This window comes from Jaculus jaculus, chromosome 6, assembly GCF_020740685.1.
Source record: "Jaculus jaculus isolate mJacJac1 chromosome 6, mJacJac1.mat.Y.cur, whole genome shotgun sequence".
NCBI lineage: Eukaryota > Metazoa > Chordata > Mammalia > Rodentia > Dipodidae > Jaculus > Jaculus jaculus.
The window spans coordinates 146,027,045-146,046,670 of record NC_059107.1 but is presented as its reverse complement, the minus strand read 5'-3'; the positions used below and the strand labels follow the sequence as shown (position 1 = coordinate 146,046,670).

Below are 19,626 nucleotides of genomic sequence, written 5' to 3'. Positions count from 1 at the left end.
TAAGCTCTAGTTTCTCTTTCTTTCTTTCTTTTATTTATTTATTTATTTATTTATTTTTGGCTGAATCTACTGGATGTTTGGCTTTGTGTAGACATAGCTGCACTGTAAGTTGCCCTCTAATTTAATAATTCACCATGAAGACTGGTTTTTATTCTCATTGTGTTGAACAGGCATCTAATCAACCATTAATTTCCTTTTTTGTTGGATGAACATAAAAACTATTTCTGTCCTTCTTTCTGATGAGGAACAGAGGCAGGACACACAGCGATTACCCCCCAGTGGGAAAAGGCATTGCAGTATTCAGCTACAGCGGTTGTCCTATAGAATTCAGGTGGGGTGTGTAGCTTGGAGAAGGAAGCAGTTACTTTAAAGCTAGCCTAGGAATTAGTTCTATTGAAGAGTTGAACAGCCTTAGACAAGTCACTTAATTTCTTGAAGCCTATTTCTTCATCCTCTTAGGACAGAACACATATAGTAGAAGGGAGCATTCTTTCACAAAGCCATAGCAAATGTATAATTATGCATTGTTTTTACCTGGAGGGCCTTGTTATTATCATTCTGTATTTTGAAATTCAATAAGAGATGGTAATGTATTTAACCATATTTATGAGGATGAAAAGTCTTCATAACTTAACTAGATATCTTTTTCATAGCATTCCATTTATTTAAGAGAAAAACAAACGTAGACATGTATGGTTTTGAGGCTAAAATTAATTGTAGTTTCAGTCAAGGAAATTGAATAACAAAAACAAATTTTATTAAAACTACTTGGATTTGCCATCATACAGATAATCTAAACTTCTTTGGTTACAGGAGGGTGACTTATATACCCATAGTATGTGGAATTTGGGGTGAAATGAGTCTCACATTATGTCAAAGGACCATGCAGAAGATAAGGAGATTGGTGTGAGATTGAGCAGAAGGGTGGGCAGTGTTGCATAAAAGGTGTGGTTCTTACCTGGGCCTTGAAGGACGTTTGGATGTGGATGGATAGAAAACATTCTCAGTGGAGAACATTCTGGGTTCAGTAAATGCACAGAAGTGGAAAGAGGACTTGATGCCAAGGCAAGTAGATGAGAGTTTGGAACCACCATTATTTCAGGTAACCTTTTCCCTGACATGTTTATACAACTAATTTTCTTATAAAATGTCACCTTTAAAGATAATCCACAAACTGCGTTCTTTCTGTCCTACATTTAAATATGCCTGCTCTGAAGTAATGAAGCATAAATGGCTGGAGGCCGAGCCACAGTGATTGTGTCTTTTTTGTATGGTACAAGTGTAAGGTGCTCTGGTGCTGACTCCTTTGTTCACGTTCTCGTGACTTTCTGTCATTTCATAGAAACATCTATAAGTCAAGCCAGGTATGGAGGTGCACACCTGTAATCGCAGCGATTGGAAGGCTGAGACAGGAGGCAGACAACTCTGAGGCCAGCTTTCTTTCAGAAAGGAGAAGGATGCATGCAGACAGGCAGGTTGGCAGGAAAGAAGGAGGGAGGGAAGGAGGGAAGAAAAGAGGGAAGGAGGGAAGGAAGAAAAGGACAAACTTATTTTAAGTCAAAAAGTAATAAACGCAGACTTGTATCCTGTTAAATTTTGGAAGTTACCATTTATGCACAAATGTTTATGGGACATTTACCGTAGTAAAATGGATGCATTCTGCTTCCTGTCTCATGGAGTTTAGAGTAATTTTGAAAACAATATTGATCAATGAGCAATTTCAAGTGGCGACTATTATAATAAAGCAAATTCAAGGAACGGTGAGGGTACTCAGCAGAGAGATCCAAGCAGAAAATGCTCTGAAAGAGGAGTAGAAATAGAGGAGGGGCAATGGAACATATTCCAGATGTTGAGAAAAATGCCTGAAAGTCAGGATAGCATATGCGTTATCTGTAGAATACAAAGCCACTCTTCTCTGTCTGTTTTCCTCCACCCCGCGTGCCCCTCCCATGACAGCAAAGAGAATCAGAGATCTGACACACATGCTTACTAATCTTTCTATTGCTTATATTTTTTTATGAGATTTTAAAAGTGGAAATAAATTTCAAATTTCAAACAATAATATTTAATAATCAGAACCTCATATCTCTACCAATCACAGAATTGTCTTCCATTAAAATTGGCAAGTAGAAAGCTTATTATCTGCTCATAGATTCCGTGTTAAATGCATGATGTGGCAGCATTTAGATCCATTCGGTCCCGCTGTCATGCTTTACTTTAGTAGGCCTTTAACAGATACACAGTAGTGTCAATAAGGCCAGGCCTTTGATTCTCTTCTACCAATAAAGCCAACAGTGTAAGTTATACTGATAGAATGTATGTGGATTTATTGGTCTTTACTACTAAGAGCATTAAAGATGCTGAGATGTTAAAATATGTTTTTTTTTTCTTTTAATGTGAAAAGCTATGCCTGTTAGAAGGGGATGTCATTTGGCCTAGTGATTACATGCTATTAAATTGATATTTTAATTGAGTTGCCTGGTTATTTTAAGTCCATGTGGCTCCAAGGTATATTCTTTAAATATCATCTCTGAACGTAATGTCTGTTGCTGTTTCAAAGAAGTGAAAAGATACTTGACAAAGAGGAGACCATCACTCAAAACCGTTTGCTTGGTTCGTGTCAGCTGTCAGCCTACTACATTTATTTGGACAACAGTAGGTTCTGACAGAATTTATAAAGTTCTCTTTTTCAGCTGTGATATATGATGGATGTGCCATCCTGGTGACCTTCACCCAAGGCCACATGTTAATATTCAGGACCCCCCTTTTGTTGGTCTTGAACAAAGGCTGTCATTAAGAAAGCTTAGTTTGCCAATATGCCCTCTGTTAGGATGCTGGACCACTCCTGATTGGTCACCAGGAAGTATCATGTGCCTTTGATGGAAATGACATGGAAGATGTATGGTCAAAGTGCTGTGCTCAGCACCACTGCTGTGCCGAGGAGAAAACCACTGTGACCCAACTAGACCTGCACTCAAACAATGTCGCACCAACCAAAGACAGCATATTGGGAAGAAAAATGCTTGTAAACTGCATGTGTTAGAAGATGTATTGGCCAGACGGCCATAGGGCAATCTTTGAACTATTGAAATCTTTAGAAATATTGTTTGGTTCTGAAACAATACTTACAAACCTAATTAATCAAGCATAGATGGTTTATCTTCAGGCTTTCCACAGTGTGTTGCTTTAATGTAAGAATAGAATCTGTCAGGTTCTTTTTGCCATTTCACCGAGGCATGCACATACTCAGCATGGGGTTCATGTTCATACAAGTTGAGGCTCTAAATTTCAAAATAATATCTGCATAGATTTCCAGTGATCCCTTCAACAAAAGCTGGCGTTGAAGGTAGCCTGGATTCCTTTTCTAATTGTTGTGGCAGGCTCTATGTTTGAACCTTCCTCATATTCCCCTTCACTTTATTCACTGAAATATTTATTCGTGAAACCATTTAAGAAAGACCACCATTGCTATGACATTCTCTAGATCCAGTAGGCAAGACTCCTCCCTTTTCTTGTGGAGTAAATGCAATGGGGGAAGATAAGTTTCCTGGCTATGCATCACTGACGGTGTGGTTTTTAACTGTTCATATGTACAACCCCACCTTCCAGTGTGCAATCATAAGTTAAAAGGATTCCAAGCAGACAAAGTGAGAGACTTGACAACGTCAATGAAGGCTGAGGGGCTGTCCAAGATGACAGCAGGCAGGAGGCACAAGCCTTTGTATTTCTAGCCGTTTGTGGCCAGAGCTAGTCAATGGCTCAGTTGAGGGGATCATCTGAGAGTTTACTTGCACGCAGAGTAGGGTTTGGCCGGAGTTGTGGCAAGAGGTGAAATATGACACTGGGTCACAGCGATGTCAGCGTGTGAGCACAATCCCCGAAGGTCAACTCCTGGTTACTCATTTAGAGCCAGACTATGGACTTTTTGGATTGCTCAGTGCTCCCCGCTGAGTCCTCTGGGGCTCTGTCACTATTCTCCAGCTGGCTTGAACTCACAGAGCAGGAGGAAGAAAAGGAACTGAAACCTAGTTCATAATTATCCATGTGCCAACCATCCCGGTGAAAGAGCTGGCGGGAGGAGAGATGCCTGAGTTGATTTTTTATCAGGAAAATACCGAGTAAAACCTCCATACAAGTGTCATTTTATACTCACTAGAATGACAATAAGTAAATGAGTATGCCCATTCAAGCCATGACAAGTCTTGGTAAGGATGTAGAACAATAGAAAACTGTATATACTTCCCGTGAAGGTGTAGATTGACAGGGACATTTTGGATAAGACAGGAATGCTATAATAATATTGAAGATATGAAATACTTGCATCTTATCGATTTTACTTTTGGAGAAAGTAGAGTATATAAGTACAAAATAGCAAGAATCTTCATCACAATCTTGTTTATAATGTTTAAAAAAATCAAAATCAAAACTAGGTTTTATGTCCCATGTTTATGAACAGAAAAATAGATGAGTAAACTGTGAATATATGTATGTTGTGATTGGGTGGGTCTGGCACTTATTAGTAATATTTATTTTTATTTTTTTGGCTTTTCAAGGTAACATCTCACTGTAGCCCAGAGTGACCTGGAATTCACTATGTAGTCTCAGGCTGGCTTTGAACTCACAGTGATCCTCCTACCTCTGCCTCCTCAGTGAAGAAATCAAAGGTGTGTGCCACCATGCCTGGCTATTATTATTTTTTAAATTTTTATTTGTGTGAGTGTGTGTGTGTGTGTGTGTGTGTGTATGTATTCATGTGTACCAGACTTCTTGCCATAGCAAACAAACCATATATATATATATATATATATATATATATATATATATATTTGTTTATTTATTTGAGAACGACAGACAGAGAGAGAAAGAGGCAGAGAGAGAGAATGGGCATGTCAGCGCTTCCAGCCACTGCAAATGAACTCCAGATGCGTGCACCCCCTTGTGCATTTGGCTAATGAGGGCCCTGGAGAATCAAGCCTCCAACCAAGGTCCTTAGGCTTCATAGGCGAGTGCTTAACTGCCAAGCCATCTCTCCAGACTCATATATATATATATATATATATATATATATATATATATATATATGTATGTATGTATAATTTTTTTCTTTAACTTTTTGCAACCAGTTTACATGGGTGGCTTGGGAATTGAACCTGGGGCCAGTGGGTTATGAAAACAAGACAGTGTCTTTAAAATTTTTTTTTTTTTAAATTTATTTGAGAGCGACAGACACAGAGAGAAAGACAGATAGAGGGAGAGAGAGAGAATGGGCGTGCCAGGGCTTCTAGCCTCCGCAAACGAACTCCAGACGCGTGTACCCCCTTGTGCATCTGGCTAACGTGGGACCTGGGGAACCGAGCCTCGAACCGGGGTCCTTAGGCTTCACAGGCAAGCGCTTAACCGCTAAGCCATCTCTCCAGCCCAAGACAGTGTCTTTAACCACTGAGACAACATCCTATCCCTGTTTATTATTATATACATATTCCCATACCCATAGTATTTGATTGTAATATTTGAAATTACCATTTTATTTGCCTGTGTTAGATGCTATGGGTGCCTGTGTAGTGTGTGTAGCATGTGCATGTGTGTGCGTGTGTGTGTTGATACTTGTGCAGAGGCCAGAAGTGAGCTTTGGGTGCCTCCTACCCACATCACTCATCTATGTGTCTCCCTGAGATGACGTCTCTGCCTGAACCTGGAGCTGCCATTTTCACAAGCCCCAGCAATTCTCTGGTCTCTGCTCCCCACAGGGGTCACAGCTGTGCATGACTCTGCCGAGTTGTCCACATGGGTTGAGGGAATCAAACTCAAGCAGATTTGGGTGTCCGCAGGTACTCATGCTTGTAGGGAAAGTGCTGTTGCCCACCAAGTCACTTCCCCAGTACTGAGATAACCTAGTTTGGACCTGTGAAATGTTAACAAGGTTTCAATGAAATAAATATCCCTTATTATAATAATTAAAAGGACATAACTAAAAAAAAATTTAAGTGCAGTTTAAAAACATCCACTTGGAGATTCACAGGCTCTTTTTAGATTTTGAGAAGAGTTTAGCAATCATTTTAATTCTAGTGTAGATGAAGAAACTATAGCCCACAAATCCATGGTTTATTCAGGTAATCAATAAATTCAGTGTAATCAAGTTGTAGTGGTTTGAACCAGATGTTCCCCACAAACTCATGGGTTCTGAATGCCTGGTCCCCAGTTGGTGGTAATTTGAGATGTGGAGCCTTTCTGGAAAAGGTTTGCTTCTGGGGGTGGGGGAGATCTAGGGGTGTTATAGTCAGCTCCTCTTGCCAGAGCTTGGCTCACTCTGGTTTTCCACTGCTGTGGCAAGGAGGTAATGTCCAGCCTATGCTCATGCCATGCTTTCCCCTGTCCTCATGAAGCTTCCCTTTGAGATTTTAAGCCTTAGAGGGCAGTTATGTGGTTCTCAGGGTCCACTGGTGATGAAGTTTGTTGATGACACTTCTCACTCAGCTACCTGCACAGCACTTTCTAGCAGTTAACCAGCAATGAGGAGGCTTCCAGTTCAGTACTAGCTTGACCTCTATTTTATTTCCCTTTCTTCATACATAGCTTCTGATTTGTGCTGTGCTATAATTATTTTAAAGTTTTAATTTTACTTTAATTAACAAAAGAAAATATACATAGTGTATAAACGGTGTTTTAAACGTATTAATTATAGAATGGCTCAAACTAATTAAATTATGCATAACCTCACACACTTTCATTTTTTGTGATTAACACTTAAAATCTACTCTGCAGTGTTTTGCAAAATAGAATATTATTAATTATGCTCACCATACTATATAGTATATCTCTTGCTATAATTCTTATTTTGTTTTCTCCTTAAGATGTGTTTTCCCCACTCTTAGATTCTCTCAATATTTTCTCTTTGTGTTTGTCTTTCTGCAGTTTGAATATGATACACATAGGTGTCAAGTCTTTGTTTTGCATTGATACTGCTTGATGTTTTCTGAGATGTTGGGATGTACTGCTTGTAATTAATTTAAATTTTTTCAGTATAGTCTTAAATATGTCTTTTGTTTCGTTTTTCTCTTTTGGTATTCTAATTATATGTATGTAATTATAAAACTATCTCACAATTCTTATGTATAATCTGTTCTTTTTTATATCTCTCTTTTCTCTTTGCATTTTAATTTGAGGAGTTCTTGTCACCTGTCCTCAAGTCTGCTGACTTTTTCCTTTGACCAGATTCAATCTACTGATTAGCCCATCAAAGGCATTCTTCATTTCTGTTACCATGCTGTTGTTTTTCAAGTTGTTGAATTTCTTTTTTATTCTTTCTCAGAGTTTTCATCTCTCTGCTTGCTATACACCTCTGTTCTTTCATAGTCTCCTTTCTCCATCAGACCTTATATTAATCATAACTAACTTAAATTCTTTCCCAATAATGATTTTCTAATAATAATTTGTGTCATAGCCGAAGGTTTCTTACACTTGCTTTATCTCTGCAGATCGTGGTTTTGCTTGTCTTCGACATGCTTCATAATAAAATGTCTTTAGTATGAGGTCTTATGTTAATCTGTCTAGGAGTTGTACTCTGTTTAATATTCAGTTTATCATCTATAGGTTCTGATTTTTTCCTTGATCTTGCTTGTTTCCTCTGGACTTTGAACTTCTCTAACTGTTCTTCTTCCTCTGAGAGAATCTGTATCACGTTGTTTCAGCTATAATCCAGTTTTATTAGCCTGAAGACATATTAGCACAATGATCAGGTATTCTTAGATGTACCTTTGGCTTTGCAGGCAAGCACCTTAAGTGCTAAGCCATCTCTCTAGCCCCTCAAAGTTTTTAAAAATATTTATTTATTTGAGAGAAAGAGGGAGGGAAGAGGAAGGAGGAGGAGGAGAAGAAGAGAAGGAGGAAGAAGAGAGAGATAATGGATGCACCAGGGCTTCTTGCCACTGCAAACTCCAGATGGGGGCAGTGCTCAGCCAGGGGTCAGTGCCTAATCTTTGTTGGCTCTCGTCTGCCTGCATGGGTACTTCTATATTCCTGGGTCATGTCACTTACATGGACTCTCAGGCACCCCTGGAAAGTGTTATGAAGCACAAAAACAAAGCTTTTTGAAAATTCCAAGATCATGTCCAGTCTCACCCTGACTAGTGGTAGGGATCAAGAGGCTTATTCTCTTGAGCTTCCACTTTCTCCTTGGCAAAATTAGTAAGTCATAGGCTTCCTGTGAGACTCAAGTGGGATTATTGGCATAAAAACAAGAAACAATGTAAAGAAACATGTAGGGGACATATCTTCTCAATTCCAAGATGGGATCTGATGCAAAGAGACCCAAAGAAAACCTTATACTGACTTTCTAGATCACATGTATGATTATTTGACTGAATAAAATTGCTAACAGCATTTAAAATCTCTGATGATTAGCAGGTCAGGAGCTCAACTCTAACTATGCGTCTTATTTTATTCTTTTTGTTTCTGAATTCCATTTCACTGACATTTGTATACATTCATATAATGTATTTTGAACATAATCCTCTCCCATTACCTTCTTTTGTCCCTGCTCTGTATCCCCTTATACTACACCCTTTCTTCCCAACTAAGCTTTTTATTTCTTGTTTACATGTGTGAGCCACTGAGTTTAATTAGGGTTGCCTGCATGAGTATGGATGGGGGATTATTTATCAAAGCACGTCCAATTTACTAGTGGTTGTTTCACTATAGAAAATGTTTCCCATTCTGCAAGCAGCCATTAACTGCCAATGACTTCTCAGTAAGGGATGGGAACCTCATACCCTTCTCTACATCCATGATGGGATGTTTATGGGACCAATATTGTGCCAATAATGACAGTCACTGTGAGGCTGTGAATACAGTGCATTATCATCTGATTATTCATTTTAATCATGGAGTGATCTCACAGTATAGATTCTATAGGTTCCACTCTCATTAGGTTGGCCAGTTTTGGGACTATGTGTGTTTTTTTTTTAACTTTACTTTTATTTATATTTTATTTGTTTGACAGAGAGAGAGTGGAAAGGCAGATATATATATATGGAGAGAGAGAGAGACAAAAAGAGAGTAAGTATGGGTATGCCAGGGCTTTCAGCCATTACAAACAAATTCCAGACACCCTTGTACATCTGGCTTACATGGGCACTGAGGAATTGAGTCTGGGTCCTTCGGCTTTGTAGGTAAGTGCCTTAACCACTAGGCGACGACTCCAGCTCACAGTGTGTACATTTTAAAGCACATCAGATGCTGTTTAATGTACAATTAGGGTTGGCCAATATTGACTCACATGTAATCTACCAAGAAACACCAACTCAAGAACTATGGAATTTGGCTCAAGTTTTGTCACTATCAAGGATGGAAAATTTGAAAAACTAAGGAAAAAATTGAAAGCCATTAGAAATTACAAAAGGATTTTCCTTTCAATAGAATCTGTCTTTAATTACTTAATACCAAACTGATTGTTCTATTAACTTAAGTAACATGATAGTGGTGTATAGTAGAGAAAACCAGAAATTCATTCAAGAAGCAGTGAAACTGGAAGGATATGGTTTGGCTGAAGGTCCAAAATCAAGGTGTCTGTATGGCTATACATACACTGAAAGTTCTAGAGAAAGGTTCTTTCTTGTTTCTTCCTTCTGGTAGCTTCCTGGGTCCCTTGGCTTGTTACAGCATGTCTCTAGTCCCTGTCTCCATCTTTACCTGACTTCTTCCCTCTGTGTATTTCACCATGACACATACTCTTCTGTGTCTCAGAATTCTTAAGAAGATAAGCAAAGTAAGTCTTAATCTGGGGATGACTTGATTTTAGCCTAATAACATCTTCAAAGACCTTTTTTCCAAATAAGACCACATATAAAGGCACTGGAAGACAAATTCATCAAGACTTTTATTTATTTATTTTTTTTGGTGGGGGGTATTGAGGGATACACTGCTACTTACAAGCTTTAAGCTAGCATTATGACCTATTAAATGGAGATAATAATACTCTGTTAGCTATGGCTCTTTAAGGACTAAATGGTAACCATGTGTAGGGATCCACACAGTGCCTGCAACATAGCTCACACTCAATAGAAGTATTCTGAACCTTTCATTTTCCTGTCCATATCACCCCCTCCTCTTCTGTAATGCAAATACCCCAGTGACTATCAGTATTATTTCTGTTTGCTCAGGGTAGAAAAAGGAAATAAATATCTTCATAGTACCTGACTATACCCTTCTTTCCTTACCTATTAGGTGCCATCAAAGTGAATTCTTTCAAACTAATGAATTTCCTTTTTGCAGGGTTTCTAGAAGGGGCTCCGAGTGCATTACAATGTAAAAAACTACTCTGTACTCGTCAGTTCATAATCCCTAGATCTTCCATGAGCAGAGTTTCTTTGGATGAAGAAAGCTTTGGAGAAGCCTGTGTTTCCCCTGCACCATCCAGTGAGATAGAAGAAGAACCACTGGTCTTTACTGTCAAAGAAGAAGGCAAGAAGAGAGACAGAGGAATACTGAAGCAGGCTTGGAGTAGCCCATATTTGGAACATCAGTTGACAAATAAGCCTGTTAAACCACCCCCAGTGCGTGCTGTTTCTCTGGAAGCTGCAGGTAGACATATACCACTTCAGAACCACCCTACAGCTAACTCCAAGGGCAATCCTGGTAGGTAATACATTGTGATCTCAAACTTTTCTTCTTTTGTTTCAACTGATCACCTTTTTGTTTTGAACTTTGATATAAACAGAAATACTAGTGATTGAATCAATGTCAGGTCATGTTCTGGAAGGTGTGATAGGAACTAAATTGGGCCAACCTTAATGAGATTACCTGTAGTCAAGTTTGGCATTGAAGGAGAGATCAGTTATAAGTTGATGATAGCCAATTTGATGATTTTGGTATTACACCAGATAATGACAGCTATTGTCATTCCAGCCTCCATTGGATAAGCTGCCATCATGTGGTAGGCTATCATTTTATGAAATCCTCATGGGACACTTAGGCACATTTATGAGTCTCTCCACTTTACAGATAAAGAAGCTGTGAATTCATACCTCAGGATAATGTGTATAATAATTATTTCAACACCATTCACTGTAAGGAAATAGAACAGAAAGAATGGGCTTTGGAATAAGGAAGATCTTGGGCCTAGTCTCTGTTCTCTAGCAATGATGAATTCCCATAAATGTTCTTTGAGCTCAAGTTTATTTTCACCTGCAGCCTAAGGTTAGATACTGCCATGAAGAGTTGTTGTCTTGAGAGGATTGATTTAAGCAATCAATCTGTAGAGACTTTTTAGAGGCTTTGTTTTTGGTAAGGACTGTATGGTGGTCATAGTGAGCGTAGTGGCATACAGACAGAAGAGGAAATGCAAGGAAAACTTACCCTATTTAGCAACTATCATGTTGAAGTGTTATTCTGATGTTATGTAGCCTTTGTTTAAAGGGAACTTTTGCTAAGATAAGCACTGGAAAGTGATCTGCATGAGGCATTGAGTCAAAAATTCCCTCATTTCTGGGGGGCTGGATCTGATGAGCTGCAGATGATGTGGACTGGTTAACAATATTTGCATTATACTATTTTAAGGCAATGTGCTACCATCTGGTTACACATCCTCAATATTAACCTAAATGCCCCTCCATTGTGATAGGAACTGCTGTTTTCTCATGGTTTAGATGCAGAATCAGAGGCACATCTGTTCCTTTAGGGTTGAGTCAGGATTTAAGCCTTTCTTTCTGACTCTAGGTGAGGGCATTCCTATATTAGGTTCTAAATTGCCATGGCATCTAGGGATTGAACACTATGTATTTAATGCTTAATACTTTGTCATGTATTTTTTGTTTGTTTGTTTTGAGGTAGGGTCTCACTGTAGCCCAAGCTGATCTGGATCTCATGCTGTAGTCTCAGGCTGGCCTCCAATTTAAAGCAATCCTCCTACCTCTGCTGAGTGCTGGGATTAAAGGTGTATGCCACCATGCCCAGTTACTTTGTGAAGGTCTTCCATCAGATTCTTAGTTTCTTTTCTCGTTTCCTACAAATTTTTAGGGCAATTATCCTCATCTTCCTTTATTTTTCTCTCAGGATTTATCACCAGTTAAGACTTATAAATCTGCCTCCTCCTCCCACCCCCTACAACTAGCCTATAAACTTTGTAAATCCAAGGATATTATTGCCTGCCTTGTTCCCTTCTGGACCCCTACTGTCATGAATACACCCAGGCACATACCAGGTTGTCAAATATTAGTGAATGGGTGAGTGAGTGAACACACTTGATGTCACTAGCAAGCATGTAATGTAGGCAGTACTTCACACTTCATGTTTAGGTAAGCACAAAGAGGCCTGGGCCAGGTGATATGCTGGGATTGAACTTCATGGCACCCAGATTCCAGCAGATCCTTGTGGAGGTTATTAAAACCACGCTGTAAATCTAAGCTAGTTGGTTGTAAAAATACATCATTAGTGTGGTTCTTTGGAAAGAATTTTTAAAAATCATTTTGCAAGACACGGGACAGCATGTTCTGTCTAGGTCCTGATTCTATCATGCTAATTTCTAGAATTACAATCATATTTTCAATGGATTCTTCTTGCACTGAATATGGGCAGTGGTGAGAGCCTCACTTGCCCAAGCTGGAAGTCCAAAATAGCTACAATCGATTTTCACAAAGTAATGGGTTTGGAAGCTTTCATTTATCTGGAGACATGGATATGCCATTCTGCTTGTACATTTAGTAATAATTCTTACTTTGGAGAATCAGATTCTAAACTAAACTTCTTTAGTTCTCTGTTTGATTTGGCAATGTTGAATGTACAGTGAGAGATGTCTGCTGCCTAGTAGGCACACAACAGTGTAGGATGACTGAATTACTTAGAGGTCTGTTGGCTAATTGACATCAACTACTAGAAAAATAATGATAATTTTAATTTTTTGTACATTTATTTTTGAATTTGCAAGTAATCCTGAGGTTATAAACATTCTAGAAATGTATCCGCTATTCAAAGTCCATGAAATTACAACTTGTGAAAAGTGACTTAAAGAATGTACATTATCTTCATTCATTACTGAAAAATTAGACTTACTTTGTGTAAGTTAAGGCATAAAATTTCTCAACTACCTTTAAGATTATGCACGCATAAAGATGCAAATTGAGTATATAATATGTGTTGTTTGATAGACTCTGCTTCAATTTAGTCCACTGTTTGTTTTAATTACTAACTGGTATAAAATGTCTAATAAAATCTATGAAGGAATTATTAGCCTTTTGGATTTTTTGTTTTCAAATCATCAGTTGATCTTAGCATTATCTGTAGCACCATTTAATTTTGTATTCACAAGCTTCCCCCATATTTAGCAAATGAGGCTTTGCTTTAGTCACCAAGGTATGTTTTCCTTTCTTAGAAGTTTTGAACAGTTTGCCTTGGAATGCAAAGTTTTGTGAAAATTCTGTAAACATTATTTTGGCCCAGGAAGAGGTTCTTGCAAATGTTACGAAAGGAATAGTAGATAACAGTGTTTTCTTTTAAATCTTATTAAATTAATATGAAGATTGCACTCAATTCTTTTCCTTCCTTTCTCACCACATTGCAAACATTGATTTATTTCTGTTCAGTGTCCGGGCTAGTGCGGTGGGGTACTTCTCTGGTTGATGGAGGCTCCACTCGTACTGATTTGCCTTGCAGGTCCCAAGTTTAAGAGAACTTTCTCTGCTATTGGCCTGTGCAGAAGTTTCCAGAATCCCTGCGCCCAGCAGAGCACCTGGCGGACCTCCTCTGAGCCCAAGCCGCTGGAACCCAAGCCGAAGGACAGGGCAGCAACCCCCCAAAACTCCCAGGGGGCGTCACACCCAGATTTCCTTAAAGAACCTTTAATCGTGTCCGGAAGTGCACTGGGAGTCCCAGTTGCCATGGCACCGGAGACGCTAGCCAAGGAAGGGAGGAGGAGGGCAGTTACCTCCTTCCCTCAGCTCTCCTCCCGTCCCTGCTCCAAGGGGCTAATAAATGTTTGTTCCTTGGCACCCCATCGCCCTCTCGGGCGTTTCCATAAGGCCTGCTCACAGGCCCTTCCGAGGCCAGTGGTGAATGCGGCGCTGAATGCTCGCTTACGCTGACCGCTGCGAAGGAATTGTTCTCTGCTTCGGACGCTGCCCATCTTCCCATCAATGCCTGCCCGGGACAACAGAAGGGTCTCAGATGTACTGGTTTCCACAGAACCATTGTTAGGCTTTTGTGAAGCATTTTTGAACCTAATAAATAATGTCAAAAGTCTCCGATCGCAGCCAAAAAAAAAAAAAAAAAAAAAAGTTCCTTTGGAAGCATTTCTAATAGTATTTTAGTTCTGCAGTGATAGCAAAGAATCCGTGTCACGCATGAGGATAGGGCACACACCGCGTGCCACTTTCAATGCGCACAGGCCTTTGTCTTGCTTTTGCAGGTAAAAGGTTTCGCTTGCCAACTTGGGCCCTGGTTAAGGATATTTTTCTAAGGGCCTTTAGAATTTCTACTAAGAGGTTTGGAAAACATAATTGAATGTCTATAATCTCATAGCTAAACATGAAATTTGATTACTACCCATGTGCCTAGTACTAAGGATTTTATGTCAGAAACCTGAAGCCAGATCCTAGTTTGAGGCTTTAAAACACTTGGAAGTCAGTTTAACTAGAAAAGAGATTCCAAAGTTTCTGATTTCTAGTAGAAAATGCTGGGGTGACTTAGGACAGGTATTATCAAATTGGTCTTTTTAAAAAATATATTTTTAAAGTTTATATTTATTTATTTTAGAGAGAGAAAGAAGCAGAGAGAGGGAGAGAGAGAGACAGCAAATGGGTGTACCAGGGCATGCAGCCACTGCACATGAACTCCAGATGTACCACTTTGTGCATCTGGGCTACTTGGGTCTTGGGTAATTGAACCTGGGGTCCTCTGGCTTTGCAGGCAAGCACCTTAACTGCTAAGCCATCTCTATAGCCCTTAAAAACATTTAATTAATTAATTTATGTAACAGAGAGAGAGAGAGAGAGAGAGAGAGAGAGAGAGGGAGGGAGGGAGGGAGGGAGGGAGGGAGGGAGGGAGGGAGGGAGGGAGGGAGGGAGGGAGGGAGGGAGGGAAGGAGGTAGATAGAATGGACATGCCAGGGCCTCCAACCACTGCACACAAACTCCAGATACAGGCATTGTCTTGTGCTTCTGGCTTATGTGGTTATTGGGGAATCAAACCTGGGTCCTTAGGCTTTTGCAGGCAAGTGTCTTAACTGGTACACTGTCTCAGCAGCCCTAAAACTTGGTCCTTTAAAGCAATTACAACAGTTGAGTAGCTTAATAGCTTCTTATACCATTTTATGATGTCATATTGAAATCAAGTTCATCGGGAATTTTATGAGATGAGTGTCTCTCTTTTCACTGTGGATTTTGTTTCCATTTTTAACACTCAGAGAGAAATAGGAATCAATGTGACCAATATACCTATCTGAAGTCTTGTAATTTCCCCACTGGCTTGGATTTATAGTGTTTGATATATGGAAGTTGTAAAATTTTGATACATTTTGTTCTTCTTGCTTTGCTTCAAAGTAATGTGTATGTTTGTGCACATATGATATGATATGATATGATATGATATGATATGATATGATATGATATGATATAATATAATATAATAGCGTGCCTACACATAGGGACTGACTGAGTCTTTCATGACCCCACAGTGACTACCATAACTCCACTGAGGAGGGCCTCCAGGACAACAGGAGTTAAGGTGAGAGGAAAATCATGTATAACCTGTTGTAACATATATAAAATAAAATTAAAAAAATTATATCTCATGGCAAGATTTAATTCTCAGAATTTGAGTATGAATGAGATGCTCTAAGCAAGCTTACATTTAAGAATCTATTTAGTCCTTTGAAAACTATTTAATTTCTTTAACTAGTAGCATTCTTTAGGAGTAAGAAACTTTAGAAAGAAGGGGTATACCCATGTTTTAGAGCTATTTCCAGATTACTATGAGTTTTATAAAGTAATGCTTTGTAGTAAAGGAATATAGAGATTGTCAATGGTGATTGCTAACATATCCTGAGTATATAACAGCATCTGCTCACCAGAGTTCATGTGACAGCCTGAACTTAACTTTGGCATTTTGTTGGGAAGAAGTATGTGGGCAAACTGGTGGGTTTTATATACAAATTTGATTTTGGGATATTTTAACTTGTAATTTAAATATGAATTTAGCACATGTGTGTTTTTTTTTTTCAGGTCAAGAGATCACTTACTGCCTTAGGAAATTCTAAAACAATTAACCATAAATTCACAATGGCCAATTCCAAGAACAGAAAATATACTTAATATGGTAGGTGGATTCCCTAGCTGTAGAGTTGCGAATTAGTGAATTTACTAATTATGCAGTGTAGAAGAAGCAGTTCTATTGAGAATCAAAGAAAGGGATACAGGCAACAGATATAAAATATCACCTATATTGGATTCTAAAGCAGTCTTCCCTATGTAGTCCATGGAATGGTAGCACAAGAAAAGTGTTCATAGATGTCATAGAGATGTAGCTCACTGTTTGCCCTCTCAGAGAGACATATTACTATATTAAGGACCAGAGAAATTCCATAACAAAACCTAGTAGTCTCTGTTTAAATAAGGGTCCCCCAACCTTATTTAATCAGGGACCCCTGGTATTTGCACGTATATATTTTCTTAAAACAATTAACATTTGTCAAGATCTCCTTGTGACACTGATGACCCATAGAATACATATGAGAAAACATCTGAGAGAACATTGTTCAAAACTTGAGGCATACCAAGTCCATGGACTTTGGTAGGGCTCAAAGTAAGGATTTTTTTTTTTTTCACATAAGTTAGGTAAGACTCATAACCTGTCAATAATCCCTTCAAGAAAATGCTCTCCTTTGATTTTTTTTCTTATTTTGGGTACATATATTTGAGGAGAAGCTAGTTGGCCCAACTCTGAACACACTTAGATAGGGATGGATGAGGAGCACTTTGAATACTGACCATCATAGCCATGGGCTGTTAAACCAGAACTATCACTAGAATTTAGGCACATAGGTAAATTTAGTGAGATCACTCACAATGCCATGATTTCTGAAAACTCTACAGAATACACATTTATGATTGAGGATATATCAACTTTAGGAAACATCTAATTCGTGTGTGTATGGGCAGTGAGAACAAGAATGAGGCTGTATAACCTATGGCATGATTGTTTCTTAGATTTTGAATTACAACTTGTTTTTATTTCTTCAGGGGTATGTGATTTCATTTGTAGCACATTACTTATCACATACTATAAGCATCTTTTAAGCAAGGAGGAAAAATATTGTTTTGAAAGCTGTATTGGAAAGTAGGAATTGATGGATTTATAATACTGGAGCATTGTAGAAACTAAATACTTAAATGAGTCTTTAGTGAATAATTTTTATAAGTGCAGAATCCCCTCATAATATATAAAATAATTGAACATAGAGAGCTAAATGCTTATCACATATTGTGTTAGGGAACTGTACTAAGAATTTAATGCTCACTAATAATTCTCATCTCTCACAATCACTTCATGAAGTAATTATTATTAGTATCTATTTCATCGATAAGGAAGCATCAATTATAATGATTATAATGCTATCATATATTATTAAAGGTGATATACATGCACATATAAACACTTGGATATTCAACCAATATCCATAAATAAAATTTTGTGACATTATATTGGTACATAAATGATAGATTGCCCTATTGTTGTTGGGACAAAATACCTGATAAAAAAAAAATCAGTGTAGATGAAGAAAAGTTATTTCATCTTACGGGTCCAGGTTACAGTCCAGCATGGTGGGGAAGGCATGAAGGCAGGAGCTTGTATTAGAGCTGGCCACGTCCAACCCACAGGGAGGAAGCAGAGTGATGAATGCTGGTGGTCAGCCAGCTCTCCTTTTAAAAATATATTATTTATTTATTTATATGACAGAGAAAAAGGGACAGAGAGAGAGAGAGAGAGAGAGAAAGAGAATGTGTCTGGCAGGGCTTCCAACCACTGCAAATGAACTCCAGATGCATGCACCCCGTGGTGCATCTGGCTAACATAGGTCCGAGGGAATCAAACCTGGGTCCTTTGGCTTTGCAGGCAAAAGCTGTTACTGCTAAGCAGTCTCTCCTGCCCAGCTCTCCTTTTTATACAACCCAGGACTTTGGCCCATAGAATGCTACCATCCACAGTTAAGGTGGGTCTTCCCACTTCATGTAACCTAATCAAGATCATCCCTCATGTTCTTGCCTAGGGGCCGACCTAATCTAGAGCATCCCTCATCAGTAATTCTAGGTTCTGTCAAGTTGACAGTATAAACCATCCTAAGTGAGGTGAACATAGAAACTACTTAAGTTACCCTTCCTTGAGAGAATGTGGTGAACAGGAGGAGGAGGCAATTGTGGGTTGAGAATACATAATTATGTCTGAACTCTGCAAGGGAAAGTAGGAGTAGGGTGTCCTAGCACCCACTTCTGAGGAGCAACAGGAATCTGCATGAAGGAGGCTCTGAGGACGTGACAAAGGTGACTGGGAAGCCTATGGAGGTGGCAGTACTTTTTAAGATCCTTGGAGTTAACCAACACAAAGGGCAGCTGGGGGCATCATGGGAAAAGCCAAGGGGCCAGATCTGAACTGGACCTGAGAAGCCAAGAAAGCATTCTGTAACTATAACCAGCATTTGGTGTCACTCCCTCCATTTGACTGATTCTTCTGCATTACTTTGGGATGACATGTTTTGTTTATTTCCAAGGAAAATTTGAGATCGAATTTACTATCAAGCTAAAGCATTTTGAAAAGAAAGGCCTCGTATGCAAATTCAGGTCATTATTTTTCATGTCAATGATAATTAGCATATCTACTATCATTGATTAGTGTGCCTATGTAAGGGCTTTTCTGCCTTATATTGTATGCTATATCCAAGTCCATGTTACCATGTTCCTGAGAGGTTTCTTATACACTGAATTAACCTTCATTATAGTACCAGGAGACCAGCAGTAATAATTGATCTATCAATGAGGAAACAGAAACACAGTAGCTATAATTGCCTTTATCACCTATGCTCAAAAAAACCACACTGCAATAGTATAATATGCGAAGCAAATCCCATATTTCAAAACAGCAAATGTAATTGATGAATTAAATTAACCAACTATTTACTTAGGGCCTTCAATTTATTTAATTTTGTCTCTATAGACAGGTATAGCCTGGACTATCCTGAAACTCATAATCTTCCTGCCTCAGCTTCCTGAGTCCTGGATTTACAGGTGTGGGCCACCATGCTAGATTGAACCACTGGTTTAGAAAAGTTCTGCTTAAAAAAAAATGGCAGCTGGAATCCTCCAAGTATTATCTTTTAGGCAAACATTTTATGACATTGCACATACAAGAGAAAGAATAAGGTGATGTTCAAGTGACAGATCGAGGATGTGAGGTCATGCAGGTGCTCAGCAAAGAAGTTGTCAGAGAAGACTTGACGTCAGGGAAAATGCTTCAGAATTTCTAAAGGTCTGTGTCACCTTTTTTGTACAGATCAAGGTCTTTATCAATTCTCTTACATATTTTCTGTTTTCCTCCCATGTCTAGTATCTCCTCCTATTTCGGCCCTCTCCTATCTCCCCGCTCTGT

The 19,626-nt window shown here is 38.8% G+C and overlaps 1 protein-coding gene across 1 annotated transcript in view; it reads left to right on the top strand.

The window, feature by feature from the left end:
• The window catches only part of C6H12orf42 (chromosome 6 C12orf42 homolog), a 72,756-nt gene extending 58,684 nt beyond the window's left edge, over positions 1 to 14,072 (top strand). The window contains exons 5-6 of the mRNA XM_045152257.1: positions 10,270 to 10,632; positions 13,645 to 14,072. Coding sequence (XP_045008192.1) covers positions 10,270 to 10,632; positions 13,645 to 14,072 — 791 coding nt within the window. The remainder of the gene's footprint in view (positions 1 to 10,269; positions 10,633 to 13,644) is intronic.
• Positions 14,073 to 19,626: the final 5,554 nt, after the last annotated feature.